This window comes from Phacochoerus africanus, chromosome 10 (assembly GCF_016906955.1).
Source record: "Phacochoerus africanus isolate WHEZ1 chromosome 10, ROS_Pafr_v1, whole genome shotgun sequence".
In the NCBI taxonomy this organism is placed as follows: Eukaryota; Metazoa; Chordata; class Mammalia; order Artiodactyla; family Suidae; genus Phacochoerus; species Phacochoerus africanus.
The window spans coordinates 12,614,458-12,635,296 of record NC_062553.1 but is presented as its reverse complement, the minus strand read 5'-3'; the positions used below and the strand labels follow the sequence as shown (position 1 = coordinate 12,635,296).

The 20,839-nt window shown below is 45.6% G+C and overlaps 1 protein-coding gene across 1 annotated transcript in view; it reads left to right on the top strand.

Moving 5' to 3' along the window:
* FAM184B (family with sequence similarity 184 member B) overlaps positions 1 to 20,839 on the top strand; it is a 105,026-nt gene that overhangs the window by 35,981 nt on the left and 48,206 nt on the right. The window contains 5 exon segments of the mRNA XM_047798452.1: positions 14,041 to 14,535; positions 14,537 to 14,785; positions 15,810 to 15,945; positions 17,527 to 17,666; positions 18,211 to 18,417. Of these exon segments, the coding sequence (XP_047654408.1) occupies positions 14,041 to 14,535; positions 14,537 to 14,785; positions 15,810 to 15,945; positions 17,527 to 17,666; positions 18,211 to 18,417 (1,227 nt within the window).

The window sequence follows — 20,839 nt, the reverse complement described above, 5'->3', positions numbered from 1 at the left end:
ACATGCTGTGGGTGTGGCCCTAAAAAGCAAAAAAATAACAATAAATAAATAAAATTAACTAGTACAGAGAGTTCTAGTCCCTGTAACTTCAGAGAGGCAGGATCTTGTAGGAAAGGCTTCCTACACGGTACAGCAGCCATGGTTCTCTTGAAAGTATGCACCCCCTGCTTTCAGAGCCAGAGGTCTTGAGCAACCAAAAGTTAAAAATGCAGATCCGGGCCCCTCCCTGCCCCAGACGTACCCCAGAAGGATCTCTGGGGCAAGGTGTGAGAGTCTGCATGACCAGAATGGGCTTTGTGACAGGGTCAGTCTAAACTCCTGGACGTGGATGCTGGATCCCTGCCCACCTGCCCAGCACTGGCCATGCTGTCCTCCCCCGGCCCCTTGCACCTCCCCTCGCAGCACCCCACCCCCCATTTCCTGCCTTTGTGCCACTTCTTGCTCCTGACCCTCCCCTGTCCTGGACTCTCCTCCCCTTTCTCTTCACTTGGCTGATGTTTGCTGATTTTTTTCCAACCCAACTCAAGTACTGTCTGCACTCTGCTGCCTTTCCGCTCGGATAAAGGAATATGTCATTCATTCAACAAATATTTACAGGGTCCTTGCCCCATGTCAGGCACTGTTTTGGGACCTGGTAATGGACTCAACACCAAAACCTACCTGCATATAACTCATATTCTAGAGAGGGAGACCAATAAGCAATATAAAAAAAATCCAACGTATAAAATATATGATGTTTCAGATGAAGGTGACATGGAGGAAAATAAAGCAGAAAAGTTTAGGGGGAGAGCCAGGATTTGGGGTCATCAGAGCAGGTCTTGCTGCTAAGGTGGCGCATGAACAGAGACCCAGAGGAGAATGGAAGTCCCGGAAGATGCAACAATAGAGGTGGAGAGGCAGTGAGAGAGGGGGTGTGCTTGGCATGACTGAGGCCTGGCAAGGAGGTATGGGTGGTTGGAGTGGAGCAAATGGGAAGGAGAAGAGGAGGAGGTGAGCTCAGAAAGGTCACAGGGAACCAGAACACGTGACTGCCCCCCCCCACCCCTTGGCTGATGAAAGGCTCTGACCTTTCCTAAGTCATCAGAAGTTTGGAGCAATGGTGACACATGATTTAAATGACTTTTAACAGCCTCTGGATGGCAAGGTAGAAACAAGGGTTGAAGCCACTGTAGTCTTCCAGGTGCAAGATGACTGGTGACTCAGATTAAGGGCGGAATGGGACGAGAAGTGGTGAGATTCAGGAATGGCTTATGGCGCGAACGTGGGATGTCAGAGACGCATTTGAGACAGTGATGGCTCTAAACATTTTTTAACCTTTTTAAAACAAAATTGGTAAAATATAAATAACCAAATTTACATTGGAAGTGTACAGTTCAGTGACATTTAGTACATTCACATGGTCATGCAGCCCTCATCACTGCCTTTCTCTAGGACTTTTTCACCATCCCAAATTAAAACTCTGTCCTCATCAAACACTAACTCCCCCGTTTCCCCTCCCCTCATCCCCTGGCAACCAGCATTCTACTTTCTCTCTCTGCGAATTTTATGACTCTGGGTACCTCATGTAAAGTGGACTCATACTGCATTTATCCATTTGTGACTGGCTTATTTCACTTAGCTTCATACCATCAAAGTGCATCCCTGTTGTTGCATTATGTCAGGATTTTTTTTCTTTTTAAGGCTGAATAATACATCATTGTTTATCCATGTATCTGTCAGTGGACATGTGGGTTGTTTCTCCCTGTTGGCTAGTGTAAGTGATGGTGTGACCCTGGGTTGTACAAGTATCTATTCAAGTCCCTGGTTTCAATTATTTTGGAACTGAAATTCCAGAAATGGAATTGCTGGATCATGTGGTAATTCTGTATTTAATTTTTTGAGGAACCGCCGTACCTTTTCCAGAGTGACCACACCATTGTACATTCCCACTAGTGATGCAGAGTACGTGCTTCCCACAGACATGGAAGGGCCATGGCTAGGAAGGGGAAAAATAAAAACACGGAAAAATGATACAATCTACCACACACTGCTAATCCATAAGCCCCTCAACAGACTGATCTTATTTGTTCTGTTTTTCCAGTGCCTAGCATGTACTGTACAGTAAATATAAAAATATTGTGTGAAAGCTTATCACTGGCTTGTTTTCTTTTTAAATATTTCAGTGAGTGTTAGTATATTTATAGTTGTACAGCCATAACTACAACCTAATTTTAGAACATTTCCATCCCAAACCCCAGTCCACCCACCCTCCCCCCATCTGTCCCCTTTGGTAACCATAAGTTTTTCAAAGTCTGCGAGTCTTTTTCTGTTCTGCAAATAAGTTCATGTGAAGTTTTTTAGATTTCACATGGAAGTGATATCATGATGTTTGTCTCTCATTGACTGACTGACTTCACTTAGGATGATGATTCCTAGGTCCACCCATTGCTGCCATTATTTCTTTCTTTTTAATGGCCGAGTAATATTCCATTGTGTATGTGTACCACATCTTCTTTATCCACTACTCTTTCGATGGACATCTAGGTTGATTTCATGTCTTGGCTATTGCAAATAGTGCCACAGTAAACATTGGGGTACACGTATCTTTTTGAGTCATGGTTTTCTCCAGATGATGCCCAGGAGTGGGATGGCTGGATTATATGGTAACTCTATTTTTAGTTTTTTGAAGAACCTCCTACTGTTTTCCACAGTGGTTGCATCAGTTTTCATTCCCACGAGTTTAGGAGGGTTCCCTTTTTTCCACACCCTCTCCTGCATTTATTGTTTGTAGACTTTTTAACTATGGCCATTCTGGCTGGTGTAAGGTGGTATCTCATGGTGGTTTGGATTGGCATTGCTCTAATAATTTCATCAATAAATGATGTTGAACATTGCTTCATTTGTTTTTTGACCATCTGTGTGTCTTCTTTGGAGAAATGTCTGTTTAGATCTGCCCTTTTTTGATGGCATTGCTTGTTTTTTTGGTATTGAGCTGCAGGAGGTATTTGTATATTTTAGAGGTTAATCCCTTGTCAGTCACTTCGTTTGCAAATATTTTCTCCCATTCTGTGGATTGTCTTTTTGTTTTGTTTATGGTTTCCTTTGCTGTGCAAAAACTTTTAAGTTTAATTAGGTCCCATTTGTTTATTTTGTTTTTATTGTCATTACTCTAGGAGGTAGATTTGAGAAGATGTTACGTGGTTTATGTCAGAGAGTGTTTTGCCTATGTTTTCCTCTGAGAGTTTTATAGTATCTGCTCTTACATTTAGGTCTTTAATCCACTTTGAGTTTATTTTTGTGTATGGTATTAGAGAGTGTTCTAATTTCATTCTTTTACATGTAGCTGTCCAGTTTTCCCAGCACCACTTATTGAAGAGACTGTCTCTTCTCCATTGTATATTCTTGCCTCCTTTGTTACAGATTAGTTGACCATAAGTGCGTGGATTTATTTCTGGGCTTTCTGTCCTGTTCCATTGATCTACATTTCTGTTTTTGTGCTAGTACCATACTGTTTTGAGGACTTAGCTTTGTAGTATAGTCTGAAGCCAGGGAGCCTGATTCCTCCAGCTGTTTTTCTTTCTCAAGATGGTTTTGGCTATTCTGGGGCTTTTGTGTTTCCATACGAATTTTAAAATATTTTGTTCTAGTTCTAGCACTAACTTTTTTTCTAAACAAGCTTATTCTGTTTCTTTTCATTTTGGATCCAGAAAGATTTAGGGTTCAATCCCAGCATCCTCATTTTTTAGCACTATTTTAACATTATTTTATTTATTTTATTATTTATCTTTAGCATTGCTTTTTGGCAGTAATAGTAAAAAATCATAACGGACAGCATTTCTTGAGTGTTTATTTCATGCTAAAAATGCTGCTAAGAGTTTTAGGTGGAGTATGTTACTGTAATCCCCAAACAAATCTATGAGGGAGGCATTGCTTTCCTCATGCCATAGATGAGGTGACAGAGAATCAGAGAGGTGCAGTAACTCCCTCAAGGTCACACAGCTAGAGAGAGGTGGAGCTACAATGTGAACCTAGGTGCAGCAGGCTCCTAAGCCTCCTTTTAAGCACCATGCTCTGTCACCCTTAAATGTTAAGTTCATCCCACCCAATGTCAGTTTCCTTATCTGTAAAATAGGGAGAAGCATGAGAATGTACACTTTGTAAAATCATTAAAAGTGTAATTGAAAAAATATTATGGGAGTAATTCTGTTATGGTCCAGCAGGTTAAGGATCCAGTGTTGTCTCAGGTTTCTGCTTTGGTGTGGGCTTGATGGATTGAGGATCCAGTATTGTCACTGTAGTGTCTTGGGTCTCTGCTGTGGTGTGGGTTTGATCCCTGGCCTGGGAACTTCTGCATGCTGTAGAGTCAAAAAGAAAAAAAGGAAAGAAATATGAAAAATAGTATGTATATTACCTGGATTGCCTGGCATAGTGAAGGTTATACTCTGGGCACTCAATAAATATTATTTCCTGTTTTTCGTTTCACTTCTGACTTCTGCTGCCAGACTCAATGGAAACTTCCCTTAGGATCTGATGCTGAGAATCCATTAATTATAGCTTTGTTAAACCTACAATACTCAACCTCTAAGACCTTAACAAGCCAGCTGCTGAAATTTTCTCTGAAATCAAACCATTAGCAGTGGATTTCTAAAACTCTTGGGAAAACATCGCAACTTGTTCAGTATGTCTCTTGGCTGCTGAATTATTCATGTCCCTTAATGGATTCTGAAGTCAGCTTCCTCCTGAGGAGATGGATTCATAAATGCAGCTTGGGCCAGCTGCTGTGATGGTTCAGCTGAGTAGGTGGTGAGTGAAAGAAAGCAAGCAGGTGGCAAGAGAAGGGTTATCAAGTGACCTGCGAGGCACCAGGCCCAGGATTGGTGGTTCTGCTCAAAATCTGCTCCATAATTTCAGACACTAAGAGGGGCATGAGCTGGGGTGGGGGAGCAGATTGTGTCTCCAAAAACAAGAGACATTTCTTTTTGAGAGCATAGTGTGTGAAGAGAGAAGGAAAAACAAAACAAAACAAAACAAAAACATGTAATGAGTACCTGCTATGTGCCAGACACCTAAAAGATGAAATCCTATTTGATCCTCGAAAAAAAAGCATACAGGTCTGGGTTATTTCTATTTTATTTTATTTTATTTTTCCCGCTGTACAGCATGGGGATCAAGTTACTCTTACATGTATACATTTTTTTCCCCCGCCCTTGTTCTGTTGCAATATGAGTATCTAGACATAGTTCTCAATGCTACTCAGCAGGATCTCCTTGTAAATCTATTCTAAGTTGTGTCTGATAAGCCCAAGCTCCCGATCCCTCCCACTCCCTCCCTCTCCCATCCGGCAGCCACAAGTCTATTTTCCCAGTCCATGATTTTCTTTTCTGTGGAGATGTTCATTTGTGCTGGATATTAGGTTCCAGTTATAAGTGATATCATATGGTATTTGTCTTCATCTTTCTGACTCATTTCACTCAGTATGAGAGTCTTTAGTTCCATCCATGTTGCTGCAAATGGCATTATGTCATTCTTTTTATGGCTGAGTAGTATTCCATTGTGTATATATACCACACCTTCCAAATCCAATCATCTGTCGATGGACATTTGGGTTGTTTCCATGTCCTGGCTATTGTGAATAGTGCTGCAATGAACATGTGGGTGCATGTGTCTCTTTTAAGTAGAGTTTTGTCCGGATACATGCCCAAGAGTGGGATTGCGGGGTCATATGGTAGTTCTATGTATAGATTTCTAAGGTATCTCCAAACTGTTCTCCATAGTGGCTTTACCAGTTTACATTCCCACCAACAGTGCAGGAGGGTTCCCTTTTCTCCACACCCCCTCCAGCACTTGTTATTTGTGGATTTATTAATGATGGCCATTCTGACTGGTGTGAGGTGGTATCTCATGGTAGTTTTGATTTGCATTTCTCTTATAATCAGTGATGTTGAACATTTTTTCATGTGTTTGCTGGCCATCTGTATATCTTCCTTGGAGAACTGTCTATTCAGGTTTTTTGCCCATTTTCCATTGATTGATTGGCTTTTTTGCTGTTGAGTTATATAAGTTGCTTATATATTCTGGAGATTAAGCCCTTGTCTGTTGCATCGTTTGAAACTATTTTCTCCCATCCTGTAAGTTGTCTTTTTGTTTTCTTTTTGGTTTCCTTTGCTGTGCAAAAGCTTTTCAGTTTGATTAGGTCCCATTGGTTTATTTTTGTTCTTATTTCTATTGCTTTGGGAGACTGATCTGAGAAAATATTCATGATGTTGATAGGTTATTTCTATTTTACAGGCAATAAACTGAGAATAAAAGAGAAGTGAAATAACGTAAGCAATTTTAAAAAGAATTGAGAAGTATATATATCAAATAGAATTAGGTTTTCTGTCTGTGAATGATAGAAAACCCAGTGCAGTCCAGCTGGAATCACTGCAGGGCTGGCATGGCGCTCCCCTGTGTCAGAGACCCTGGCACTTCTTATCTTATTGTCCTGCCAACCTTCGCCTATGCTGTCCCTTCCTGGTCCAAGAGGACCATTCGAAAATAGAAGATTCATCCCGGAAGAAGTAATGACACATCTATTTATATCCAACTGGGCAAGACTTGGTCCCTTAGCTGCTCTGAGCTGGAAGGGAAGCTGAGAAATGTGACAGTGTGCCCATAAAAGAGAGTGAAGGCTTCTGTTTCTAAGGACAAAGGAATGAAACAGATACTGGGTCCTCCACAATCTCTGCTATAAGGAAGTTAAATCTAGGCCTTTCTCACTCCAGAGGATCCCTTCTCCATCAGGCTTAAAGGGCCCTGGGTACAGTCATAATGGAACAGTCTGGTCTCACAGGTGCTTATTGTGAGCGAGGCACTATGTGACGTGCCCTCTTGCAGTATCTCATTTAATCCAGCCTCATCAAGCGGCAACTTTATTCTTCTCATTGCACAAATGAGCAGACTGAGGCCTGGTGAGATTACAGAGTGTGCCCAAGGTCACACGGCGAGCAAAGAGCCTCTGGACCCACACATTGTATGGCATCCGTACACTGGCAAATAGGATCTGCACTCAGGCAGCGTAGACTCCAAAGCCTGGTCTTTTCCTTGGTGTGCTTGCCTGTTTCATGTATGTTCCTACTTCAGGGCCTCTGCTCCTGTGGGTCTCTCTTCTGGAATCCTGTTCTTTTTAAAATCTTAAAAAAATTATTGTTTTTATTTTACTTTAAAATATTTATTATAGTTGATTTACAACATTCTGTCAATTTCTGCTGTAGAGCAAAGTGACCCAGTTATATATATATGCGTGTGTGTGTATACACACACACACACACACACATATGTATCTTCCACCATGTTCCATCACAAGTGATTGGATATAGTTCCCAGGACCTCATTGCTTATCCACTCCAAATGCATGGGATCCTATTCTTTTTTTAAATTAAAGTATAGTTAATTTACAATGTTGTGCCAATTTCTGCTGTACAGCAAAGAGACCCAGCCGTATATCCATTCTTTTTCTCATACTATCTTCCATCATGTTCTATCCCAAGAGACTGGATATGGTTCCCTGTGCTGTACAGCAGGGCCGCATTGCTTATCCATTCTAAATGTAATAGTTTGCCTCTACCAACACTAAACTCCCCTTTCATCCCACTCCCTCCCCACCCCGCATGGCAACCATAAGTCCATTCTGCATGACTGTGAGTCGGTTTCTGTTGCGTAGACCACTCATTTGTGCCATATTTTAGATTCCTCATGTAAGTGATATCACAGGGTATTTGTCTTTCTCTTTCTGACTTACTTCACTTAATGTGAGAATCTCTAGTTGCATCCATGTTGTTGCAGATGGCATTATTTCGTTCTTTTTTATGGCTTAGTATGGAATCCTATTTTTTTTCTTTTTTTTTTTTTTTGCCTTTTCTAGGGCTGCTTCTGTGGCATATGGAGATTCCCAGGCTAGGGGTCTAATCGGAGGTGTAGCCATCAGCCTACGCCAGAGCCACAGCAACATGGGATCCAAGCCGCGTCTGCAACCTACACCACAGCTCACAGCAACGCTGGATCCTTAACCCACTGAGCAAGACCAGGGATCAAACCTGCAACCTCATGGTTCCTAGTCGGATTCATTATCCACTGCACCACGACGGGAACTCCGGAATCCTATTCTTTCGATCTCTCTCCCCCCTTACAGAGTTCTTGTTCGGTCTAATAGGGAACACACGGAGAGTCTGAATCAGGTCAGGCACTGTGCTAAGTGCCTGGGGAACCACAATATATTAGCTGAGCTCAAGCTCCCTGCTCTTATGAAGCTCACATATCAGTTCAACATTCAGCACCTAAATGTCCATAATGTGACAGGAAAGGGCCATTACCACCAAGTGCTCCACAGTGCACAGGAGGACAGACGGCTGGAATGAGTTTCTATTATCTGTAGGGAGCTAAAGGGCATTTTATATAGGAGGTGAAATTCCTTCTACTTTCCGCCACTTGCTCCAAATAAAACTCATTTATCTTGGAGTTCCCGTCGTGGCACAGTGGTTAACGAATCCGACTAGGAACCATGAGGTTGTGGGTTCGGTCCCTGCCCTTGCTCAGTGGGTTAACGATCCGGTGTTGCCGTGAGCTGTGGTGTAGGTTGCAGACGCGGCTCGGATCCTGCGTTGCTGTGGCTCTGGCATAGGCCAGTGGCTACAGCTCCAATTCGACCCCTAGCCTGGGAACCTCCATATGCCGTGGGAGCAGCCCAAAGAAATAGCAAAAAAAAAGACAAAAAAAAACCCCAAAAAACTCATTTATCTTGAGTCATACCATTTCTCTTGCATCTTTTCCTTTCTACCAAATTCTTCTTCTCTGCCTTTCTCTGGTGCCCTCCACCTTTCAATGATCCTGTTTGCCCATCAAGACATCTTCCTGCTCTATCGCTATTCCCTTCACTAGTGGTTTGGGGGAAGAATGGCATATGTCCTTCATCTCCCCTTCCCCACGTCCATTCTCTCCTCCTAGCCACAAGAGTCTGCTTCTGCCCCCCCAAACTGCACCATGTATTATCAAATACTCTGACTTCGTCTCAGCCTACAGTTGAGAGTCCAGGGTTACCGAGTCCAGGTTTGTACTGCTTGCTGCCTGGCAGGCCAATAAATTGAGAGATGAGTTGTTGGGGCAAAAAAATAGCAACTTTATTTGAAAGCCAGCAGGTAGAGAAGATGGTAGACTAGTGTCCCAAAGAATCATCTTGCCCTGTTTGGATACTAGTTTCTTTTATGGAACAAAGAGCAGGGAGGTGACTCGGTGAAGTAAAAAGGCGATAAGTTGTTGCAAATATTTCCTGGTTCCGGCCAGACTCCGGAGGGGATGTATTCATTTCTTCCTTCCTTCCTGCAGCCATTCACAGGTGGGGATGGTCATGGCATTTCCTGTGAGCTAAACAAAGGTATTTTCACTTAAAGGTCAGGCACAGGGAGCAGGAAGATGGGCCATTATGTATCCTTTAAGCTGTCTGCAACATCCCTTTAGTGATTAATTTATAGCAGAAGAATACAATACAAAGGTTAAAGTGAAAGAACCAAACTGACTCAGGGGGATGCTGTGGAGATGAAATGTGCTGAAGTACATAGGATTCAAAGAGTAACTGTGTATATAATGTACCAACGATAGAGGTTCAGGTTACTAAAAAGCTAGGAATAATAATGAAGCAAGAGCAGTGACATCCTTGGGATGCTGTGGCGAATAACTACGCCGAATAGGATTCAAGGAGTAAGGATATAAAGTCAGATTCGTTCTTCCCTATTACCACGCATCCTTTTCTCTGGACGGAAGATGACATTCATTTTGTAGTTATCGGTTATCTGGCGTTTCTCAGCAATATCTCGTTTAGCCCTCAGGACAGCCCGAGGAGGTTGGTGCTATTGTTAATCCCATTTTACTGTTAGGAAACTGACCTCCAGACAGGTTGAAGCACCTGCCCTGGATCAGAACTTAGGAGGCAGGGAAGCTAGGCCTCCAGCTCACTTTGGCTGATTTTGGAGTCCAAGCTCTTCATCATTACTCCTTCAAAAACCAGGAGGTAACATCATACTCTAGGAAAGTAAAAATGGACCAGGAGTTAGGTTTGCAGCCCTAAGAAACGTGGTAGAAAATGGAAATCGCCCTTATGGGGAAAAGGAATCAGCAATTACTGCAAGACCACTCAATTAAATGGTATCAGCATGGAGAGCACAGATGAGGTTGATAATCTCAAGTTCCGGTTAATAGCATCAGACAGGAGCCGAGGTGTTGATCTGGTGTGGATAATACCGAGGATGGGAAGCTGAAGATGAGGTGGACAGCGGATCTGAAGACGCCAGTAAGAACACGTAGTTGAAATGACTACTTGTGGATAAAAAGGAGAGAAGTGAAGATGAAAGAGGCTTTTGGACTAGGAGAAGAAAGAGGGCGAGCTCAGAAAGCAAGTCTGAGAGAGGGAAAGAAGTGGAGAGGGTGGGAAAAGAGCCCGACCTGAGGGTAGACAAGGTGGCCCAGCGGAGTCGTTGCCAGAGTGCCCTTGCCGTCTTGTGGGCATTCACACACGTCTCCGTGTTGTACAGAGAAATGAGTTCAATGCTTTCGAATGTCCTACAAATCCTTCCTGTTAGTTTTATGATGCAAAATGGCATCTCTCCCTCCTCCCACAGGGAGAGGAGACACCTCTTTCATCTCTTTCCTAGGATTCTGCGTTAACTCTGAAGACTCGAGGTTTTTAAGGTCAAGCTCTGGAATTTCATGGCTTGCAAAAAAAAAAAAAAAAAAAAGCAAAAAGCAGACTTCAAGTTTACCAGCAGGAATGGAAAAAAAAAAAGCATAAGGAAATTTTATTTAGTACCATTGAAGTAAACGCATGGATGATGTTTCACAGAGAAGCAACTTAATGTCTCTCAGTAGGTAATAGGGAAACAAATTCTAGCACATCCCTATGATAGATCGTATGAAGCAGCCAATAATAAAAATGAGGAACCTCTCTAAGTACAGAAATGGCATATCCTCCAAGATATCTATGAAATTTAAAAAAAAATCATGGTGTATGTGAATGAAAAAAAGATGATGCATATAATATGATACGAATCATAGCATAACAGAAAAGAACAGAACAGAATATACTTTCAGGTTAAGCATGCACAGCCCTAGGAGTAGCCTTCCAAGGGAGGGCAGGAGACGGTGAGTCTGGAGCCCCTAGAATGCCAGACGTTCCCAGCCCAACAGAACAGTTAGGCAGGCCTTTTGTGGAGATTGTTTGGGGACTTGAATTGCAAGACGCCGTGAACCCATGTGTACATGCCAAAGCATCCTGAGGCTCGAGACCCTCTTGGCTGCCTCCAGCCTGAAATCTAATCTTGTGTAAATTCGAGGGTGTTCCTGTGAGGTGAGCTTTCACAGACAGAGCAGACTCACATGGGTGAATGCTGGAAAAAGCTGAAGTCCTTAAGATCCTGATCCGGGGAACGTGGGTCTCACTCTGATGGGCTCGACATTTGGCTTCTTTCTTCGATACGTGTTTTGGTGATATCAGAACATACTGGATCAGCAGAGAAGTTTTCTGTTTTACAGGTGTAGGTGAATGTAGGAACTCCAGTCCCCAAGATCAGCACCTCCATCGGTCCTTTCTTTTCTCTTCCGTGGAATCGCCAATGCTCGATTTCATGGAATAACCTTCACAAGGATGTGCTGGTCTCCACCATGAGCAAACCCCATTTATGCTAAGGTTGCCTCACAGCAAACTCCACTGAAGAAAGAAAATCAGTCTTTTTATCAGTTGGAGTGTGCAGAAGAAGAGTTAGAGCACACTCGAGACCGCTTAGTCTTAGACTGGTCTGCTCACAAAAGTTGACTCTTAGCTGGCATCCGGGAACCTAGACTTGTGCAAGTTCTGCACAAGAACTGTTTGTGCAAATAATACGACTTATGTGAGCACCTGCTTTCCTCTGGGAGTCTGGAATGGTGGTAGTGCCGAACAGAAGTTGTCTACGCGACTAGCCCTCAATAAGAACCCTGCTGAGTCTTCCATGAGCACCTTGGGTAGGCAATATTTCACATGGGCTGTCATAACTCCTTGCTGGAGGAATTAAACTAGTCTCGTGTGAGGATTCTTGGACGCTTTCGCCTCGTTTCCTGCAGACTCAGACCTCCGTTTGCTGATTGTGCTTTGTATCCTTCCGCTATAATTAATCATAGCCATGAGTATGACCGTATTCTGAATCCTGTGGCTTCTCCGATGGTTATCATAGCTGTTGTAACAAATATATGCCAAGACTTCAGAGGCTCTGCGTGACAGTTTACTTCTTGTTCATGCAGAGATCAAGGCCAGTGCTCCTGCAGGGCAGGTGGCCTTTCCCCAGACATTGAGGACTTGGGCATCTTTCATTTTATATTCTACCTTCCTTTAAGGCCTCTGAGTCCTGCCCATCAGGTTTGCAGATGGAAAAAGAAGAGACTGTGGAAAGAAGATGCCTCCTTCTTAACCCTCCCCTTAGCCTTAACCCCGGTGTTAGCCCTGAGATGACACACATCATCACTTCTGGCCACATTCCATTGGCCATCGCTGATCATATGGTCCCATCTAGATGCAAGGGAACTAAGACATGTGGTCTCTGCTTGGTGGCTGTTTCTATGCAGCAACTCTGCGGAACGAAAGCATGAATCTTTGAGGACCAGCAACAGCTCCATAATAGGTACTTTTTTTGAACCTATCACGTGCTCAACTTCATACCAAGTGCTATGAGGCAACACGAAGAAGTCATATTGTTCTTGCTCACACAGAGGGTGAAATATAAAAGGGAACTGGTCGCCCCAAGGATGAGAAGGCAAGGGTCCCCTTTTCTGGTACGTCTTCTTTCCTGCTAGATCCTGGCTCTGTGTTTCCATAGTAACTGGTGCTGATCCCTCACAGCACTTGGTGCACTGAAATTGACCATGTTCTTGTCTGACCTTCCTATTGAATTATAATATTTTTGAGGTCTCAACTTCCGTTGTCTTATTGACCAGCACAGAACCTGGCCCGTCTGAGGAAATGCGTAAATGAACGCTTGGGTGGGGCAGTGAGATGCAGTGCAGTACCATACCGGGAGCGCGAGCTTCAGAGGCAGTGAAATCTTATCCTTTGTGACTTTGCTGGAGTTCCTTAACTTCTCTGAGCCTCGGTGTTTCATTCTTAGAATGCGGAGAAAAATACCAACTTTGCAGGGTTGCTATGAGGATTTTCCGAGATAATGAACATGTATTCAGCACCTAGCCCGGTCCCTGTCTGGTTCCTGGGGATATGGAGAACAGTCAGCCTTTCATCATGGAGTACAGTGTTAGCTGTGAGTTTTTCACAGATGCCCTTTGTCTGGTCCAGGGAGTTCCCTTCTATTTCTAGTTTGGTCAGTGTTTTTGTGAGGAAGAGGTATTGAATTTTGTCAGAGGGTTTTCTCGTGTCTTCAAGAGACATTCATATCGCTTTTGTCCTGTATGCTATTTGGGGGGTGTGGCACATTCACTTTTTTTCAGGATGCGAAATCAACTTTGTCCTCCTGGGATAAATCCCACTTGGCCATGATGTATGATTCTTTTTATGGACCACCGAATTCTGTCTTCTAGTGTTGTGTTGTATTTTGGTTTGGTTTTGAGGGTTTCTTTTTGTGTCCCAAAGTGTTTTAGACCCTTCACTGGCTTCCGGTGGCACTCCCCAGAGGTCCATGTGGAATACCACCACCGATGCGCCCCCACCCCACCCCGCCTCCCCCTCCCACTCGATCCCCCCTCCCCCCCCCCACTCGGCCCCCCTTCCCCCTGCCTCCCTGCCTCCCCCCCAGCCCCGCCCCCGTGGGCCTTTCTGCAGCATCACGCCCTTGCTCTGCTTCCACTATGTCCCCGTCCCACTTCCCTGCTCCCGGACTGGCTTCCCCTGGGGTCAGTTTCTAATGAATCACTTCCACACAAGTCCTCTTCTCACGTGCGGCTGGCAGGGATCAGCTTAAGTCACGGCCACGGTCAGGGACCTCTCTGGTCACGTGTCCCCTCGCACACACCGACACGCCTCCGGCTGATTGGGCCCCGTGGGTCTTCCTGCAGGTGATCTACGCGCTGAACACCCGCCAGGACGAAGCCGAGGCCAGCATGGAGGCGCTGCGGGAGGCCCACCAGGAGGAGCTGCGGAGCGCGGTGGCCGAGACCCAGGCCAGGCTCTTGCAGGAGCAGGGCCGCGCGGGCGAGGAGGCCCTGCGGCAGCGCATCCAGGCCCTGGAGAGCGCCCTGGAGCTGCAGAAGCGTATGACGCAGGAGGCGCTGGCCCAGTCGGCCACGTGCAGGCTGGAGACCAAGGAGAGGGAGCTGAGGGTGGAGGCCGAGCATGCCGAGCGCGTGCTCACCCTCTCCAAGGAGATGCTGGAGCTCAAGGCCGACTACGAGAAGAGGCTCCGGCACCTGAGCGGCCAGGAGGCGCCCCGGTGGAGCCCAGAGCCAAAGGCGGAGCCCGGCAGCGGCGGCGGCGGCCTGGAGATGCGGGAGGTCCTGCTGGAGGTGGAGCGGCTGCGGGCCGAGAACCAGCAGCTGAGCAAGGACTACGCCCCGCAAGGCCGAGGAGCTGCAGGCCACCTACGAGCGGGAGAACGAGGCCATCCGGCAGGCCATGCAGCAGTCGGTGAGTGAGGCCCTGTGGCAGTGGCAGGAGAAGGAGACCGACCTCCGGAAGAACTTCCAGGTCCAGGAGTCGGCCCTGCAGGCCCAGGTCCGGAAGCTGGAGGGGGATCTGGAGCACAGAGGCCGCAGGATAAGTGACCTGAAGAAGTACGCCCAGAAGCTGAAGGACAGGATCCAGGTAAAGGAGGGGCTCTTCCTGCCTCCCAGGTGGGATGGTAAGCATGGCCCCTGTACCCACACCTCCTAGGTGTCAGGCACTGTGCCAAGGCTTGACTTCTGCCAAAGTGAGTGTTTTTACCTCCATTGAGTTCAACTACATTCATTCAGCAAAGATTTATTGAACACCTACCATGTGCCAGGCAGGGGCTGTGGGCAGGAGACACATGATGAGCTAGACTTGGTCCCTGTCCTTTGAGAGCTGGGAGACTTATAGTTTACAGATGAGGAATTAAGACAAATTGAGGGAGTTCCCATGGTGGCTCAGTGGGTTAAGAACCTGACTTGTATCCATGAGGATGTGGGTTTGATCCCTGGCCTCGATCAGTGGCTTAAGGATCCAGCGTTGCGGTGAGCTGTGATGTAGGTCGCAGACGTGGCTCAGATCCTGAATTGCTGTGGCTGTGGTGTAGGCTAGCAGCAGCAGCTCCTATTCAACACCCAGCCTGGGGACTTCCATATGCCGCAAGTGTGGCACTAAAAGCAAAAAAAAAAAAAAAAAAGACAAGACTGAAATTGAAAAGCTTAAGGACTGGCCTAGCTGGGCACACAGCTTAAAAGTGTTTGAACTCAGTTCAGCCCAATTCTAAAGCCCCTGCTCACTCCATAACAACTTGCCTGCCCTGAAATCCTTGGGATTTTGTACTTGTGGAAAACCAGACTGTGGACAGTGCAGTTATGTGAGCCTCACAGACTCCCAGAGCCCCATCTCTAAAAGTAGCAGCTGCTAATAACCCTCATACTCCCTGAGCGTTTTTTCTGCCCCGCACACTTTATCTGATTTAATCCTCACTACAGAAAGGTTAACTAACTTGCCGAAGCTCACACAGCCAGTTAGAGGAGGGATTTGATGAACTGAAGTCTGGAGACTAAGGGTGTATGCTGTGTACTTACCCACTTTTCAGATCTGATGTTGGTTCTGTGTACATGAGATGTCTCCACACAGAACTGTAACCCAAGAAATGAGACCCTTTCTGTCTGTTTAGGACCTGGATGTGCAGCTCAAGGAGGCTCGCCAGGAGAATTCAGAGTTGAAAAGCACTGCAAAAAAGCTTGGGGAGAAGCTGGCTGTTGCTAAAGACAGGCTGATGCTGCAGGAGTGTCACATGACACACAAAACCGGTGAGATGCCCTGAACCATTTCCTTACACTTTGAAGGCTGGCAGCCAGATTGGCCTTTGGCACTGCTTGCAGCGTTGAGATTGTTGAGGGAGCAGAGGGGAGGGCAGAGCTGTTTGACCTGATCTGCCTGCTGGGCAAGTCCAGTCCTTACAGAATATGAATCTGTTGATACCCAGAGGTGCGGCAGGCCAGATCTAAAAGGCACGATGCAAAAGGACCGTGGCCCCCAGGTCGTTCCCCACTGGGTTCACCATAGAGCCTGAGCTTCTCGGCACTGGCTTATCCCCAGACTTGGACCACACTGTATACTCTGTCATTCACACAGTGATGTTATCGTGCCTTCCCAATGATGTTGTGAGTTAGATATTGTCAGTATCCCCGGTTGCAGATTTAGAAATGGGCTGAGAAAGGTTAAGTGGCTAGTTCAAGACCAATCAACTGGCTGGTGGTAGAGCTGGTGTTGGTGTCTAAGATTATCTGACTCTAAAGTGCTCTCCACTAAGCCCCCTTGTCAGAAAGTTCTTGAATATGTATAGTGCCATCAACTTGACCTGCAAGGTGTAACAGAGGCACAGAACATGGGAGTTCTCATTGTGGCTCAGCGGTAATGAACCTAACTAGTATCCCTCAGGACTTGGGTTTCAATCCCTTGCCCTGCTCAGTGGGTTAAGGAGCTGGTGTTTCCTTGAGCTGTGGTGTAGGTCACAGGCACGGCTTGGATCGGGCGTTGCTGTGTCTGTGGTAGAGGCCAGCAGCTGCAGCTCTGGTTTGACGCCTAACCTGGGAAGCTCCATATGCTGTGGGTGTGGCCCTAAAAAAAAAAAAAAAAAGGCATAGAACATGAACTCTGCCCCCAGGGAGCTTTTGGGATGGTTATGTTACAGCCTACAGCATGCTTTGGTATCATGGGCATGGCCCAGGTAGCAGGGAAATAGGTGTCTGGAAAAGAAGAAATCATCTTGGGTTCAGAGGAGAAAAAGTATGAGTTGGAACTAGAGGGTATGGGGTATTTATTACAGTCGTCTCAGAAGTAGGGCACGAGTACCTCGGGGAACATGGGAAGAGACTGAGCAATTCTAGCTATATTTATTTTTTGTCTTATATTTTAAATCCCTTTAAATGTAAATCCTTTGAATATACATCCATATCAAGGAACAGCCTCAATTTTTTTGTTTTCATTTTACGGCTGCACCCACGGCATGCGGAAGTTCCCAGGCCAGGGACTGAACCCATGCCATAGCAGTAACCAGGCTTGGTTCAGTGACAATGGTGGATCCTTAAGCTGCCACACAGCAAGGGAACTCCTGCCCTCAATTTTTTTTTTTAATCTATGGAAAGCACAATCAAAAAAATTGGAAGATGACTAGTTTTAAGATGGGAGAACCACTATTTCGACTCAATAGGCTACTTGGGCAAAGATGACAGTCACCACCATGAACGACCATGCCATGGAGCAGGGATTACCTAGGGGAGTCCTAGGCAAAAGAGCTAAACGGCATAACGATAACCCAACTCCAGAGGCCTCAGGCACAAGGCCAAGGCAAAGGGCATTCCCAGTGATGCTGACACTTGTGTTTGCAGATGACATGAAGATGGAGAGAGTTCCAGAGAATGAAGTCCTTGAGAAAGAGAATGATTTGGAATCCCACAGTGGCTATCCACAGCAAGATCAGAACTTTCTCAAGGAGTGCCCGTGCACGAAAGGAGGCCCAGATACACAGGTAGTGTCTAACCCAGCCCTGGGGATGGAGCAGTCACAGGAGGCTCTGCTGGAATGAGTTCCAGGTAGAAACCAGTCCCCAGGTGCAAAGGGTCCCTTGGAAGCAGCAGGTCCTGTGGTTTCACGGGTGGATTCGTGGGTGGGAAGTTCCAGCCAGCTGTCCTGCTAGCTGCATGTCGTTTGAAACTAGGAGGCTGAGAATGGAGCAGAATTCTCCCAGCTCCTTATTGTCAGCTTCTGAGAAACTGGATACTTGCTTAGGATTCCTGCTATATATTTCTAGTTGAAACAAAGGGAGCTTTCTTTAGAAACCATTGTAAAAGGGGCTGGAATATCTGATCCTAGGACAATAGCTACACTGTTGCAAGAAGCCTTTTTCCCATGAGGGATAAGGGGAAGTCACAAATATCAAACACGCGTTGTCTTATAAACGTTATTGTGCCTTGTGATACAGGCTTTACAGTTAACATATCAACATGGTGGAAGTTACACGGACGAGAAATGGTGATTCCCTGGCAGCTTTATAAGCCCTTTTCTTTTCATAGACCAAGAAAGAGGCAAGTATTGAGACGGAACATATGAAGCAGCAATACGAAGAAGACCTTCGTAAAATCAAACATCAGACAGAAGAGGAGAAGAAACATCTCAAAGAGCAGCTGGTGAAGCGGCTGGAGGACTTGGTGAAGAAGCACTCAGTGGAGATCAGATCCGTGCGTGCGACCGTGGAGGCTGAAAGGAAGAGGCTGCAGAAGGTGAGAGCCACGTTCACACGTACTGTTCCAGGTGGTTTTCCTTGCCTCCACCTTCCTCTTTTCCTCTTTTGTTTCTCTTTTTAAAATTAAAAAAAAAAATTGTCCCTTTTTTAGGGCTGCACCTGTGGCAGGTGGAAGTTTCCAGGTTAGGGGTCGATTCAGAGCTACAGCTGCCGGCCCTACACCACAACCACAGCAACGAGGGATCCGAGCTGTGTCTGTGACCTACACCACAGCTCATGGCAATGCTGGATCCTTAACCCACTGAGCGAGGCCAGGGATTGAGCCGGAATCTGCATTCTCATGGATCCTAGTCAGCTTCTTAACCTGCTGAGCCACAAAGGGAACTCCCTCTTTAGTTTCTTCTTTCCTTCCTCAAACATGTCCTGAGCTCTTGCTGTATACAGATCTAAGCTGGTTCTCTGACCAAAGGGAGTCCAGCATCTTCTGGAGGAGACAGGCCCCTCTCACCCCCATGATCAGGAGACAAAAGGGCCTAGAGTCATTGACATGGGGTGGAATTGTGTCTTTCAAGTGCTTCACTTTGGGGAAATGAAATCCTCTTCTTGGCAAAAACAGAGAGAAATAACATGAAGTGAACCCGCAGGCCTGGCAGACTGCCTGGATTCTAATCCCAGAGTGGCCAGCCTCTAGCTCTGTGACCACAGCAAGTTATTTAACCAGGCCCCTTCACAGGAACGTGCGGGCCCAAGGTTCCTCATTTATTTTTATAAAACAGATGGTGGTAAGAGCACCTCACAGCGAAGCCGCAGATTAGGTGAAGTAATCCATGTGAAAAAACAAAGCAGATCATAGTGCCTGGGGCGTTTAACCGGCCCTCGGTAGATGCCAGTAATTAATTAATCAGTGGGCGGGCAGTGGGAGTGGATTCTCAGCTTCTGTGTTCTGGTCCAACTTCCCACCAAAGGGGGCTCCTTCTGCTGAGAAGGAATACAGAGCCTCATCCCTTATGTTGTCATTTTTGAATTAATTTTTAATTTTTTATTATAGTTGATTTACAATATTCAACCAATTTCTGTTGTATAGCAAAGTGACCCAGTCATATATATATATTTTTTTCTCACATTATCCTCCATCATGTGACTAATTATATAATTCCTTTTAAAAATTCTTTTTTTTTTTTTTTAATGGCTTTACTTGCAGCATACAGAAGTTCCTGGATCAGGGATTGAATTGGAGCCAAAGCTGTGGGAGTGCCGGGTGCTTTAACCCACTGCATTGGGCCAGGGATTGAACCCAGGCCTCCATAGCAATCCAAGCCGCTGCAATTGGATTCCTAACCCACTGTGCCACAGAGGAAACTCCTCATTCCTTGTGTTTGCTGAGGAAGGCAAACAGCATTCAGATTTGAATGTTTTAGAAAAAGTGAAGTGAATCTGTATTCTTGTAAGCATAGGTGGTGCTTTAGTTATGGCAAGAGGGCCTCTTTCTATCTAAGAACTTGCATGATCAGCTTTGAGTTTTCACTCATAATCATATGTAACTAAGGGATGCAGAGTGTGATGCTAGAGTCGTAGGTACTCAAGAAACATGTGTTGGATAAATAAGTAAACTCATGGATGGCCAGTCTTGGATCCAAGTCCTGACTCTTTCTCTGGCTTTATGACCATGGACAGGTCACTTAACCTTTCTGAAACCTAACTTTGAAAATAAGGGTAAACGCTTTGTCGTGTGGATTAAATATGGTTTTGTGTATAAACTCTTAGCTCAGTGCACAGCATGTAGGAAAAGTTTGATAAACGGTGGCTGTGATAACTCACTGTGAGCCCTGGGTAACATCTTGTATGATGATATTATTTAGTGTCCACTGTCCTTTATAAAGCACTTTATTCTTATGAGCACATTTAATCCTCCCAACTGTAGTACAGGATGAGTGTTCATAGCCCCATTCCAGAGATTAGAAAACTGAGCCTCAAAGATGTTATGTATTGACTCACACAGACAGTAAATGGTGGAGCTAGCGTTAAAACCTGACAGTCTGGAGTTCCCTTCATGGCTCAGTGGTTAACTAGGAACCATGAGGTTGCAGGTTCGATCCCTGGCCTCGCTCAGCGGGTTAAGGATCCAGCATTGCCGTGAACTGTGGTGTGGGTCGCAGAAGTGGCTCGGATCTGGCGTTGCTGTGGTTCTGGCATAGGCTGGCAGCTACAGCTCCGATTAGACCCCTAGCCTGGGAACCTCCATATGCTGCAGGTGCGGCCCTAGAAAAGGCAAAAAAAAAAAAACAAAAACAAAAACAAACAAACAAAAAAAACCTAACAGTCTGACTCCAGAGCCTGTGGAAGCAGATGTATGGAAAGCATTTTCCTCCCCACAGCAGGGACCCGTTGCACAAACCCAGTCCTCACATAGCTGAACCCTCTTTGCTTCCTGAGCCTCAGTCAGTGGGAGGGACAGTAGC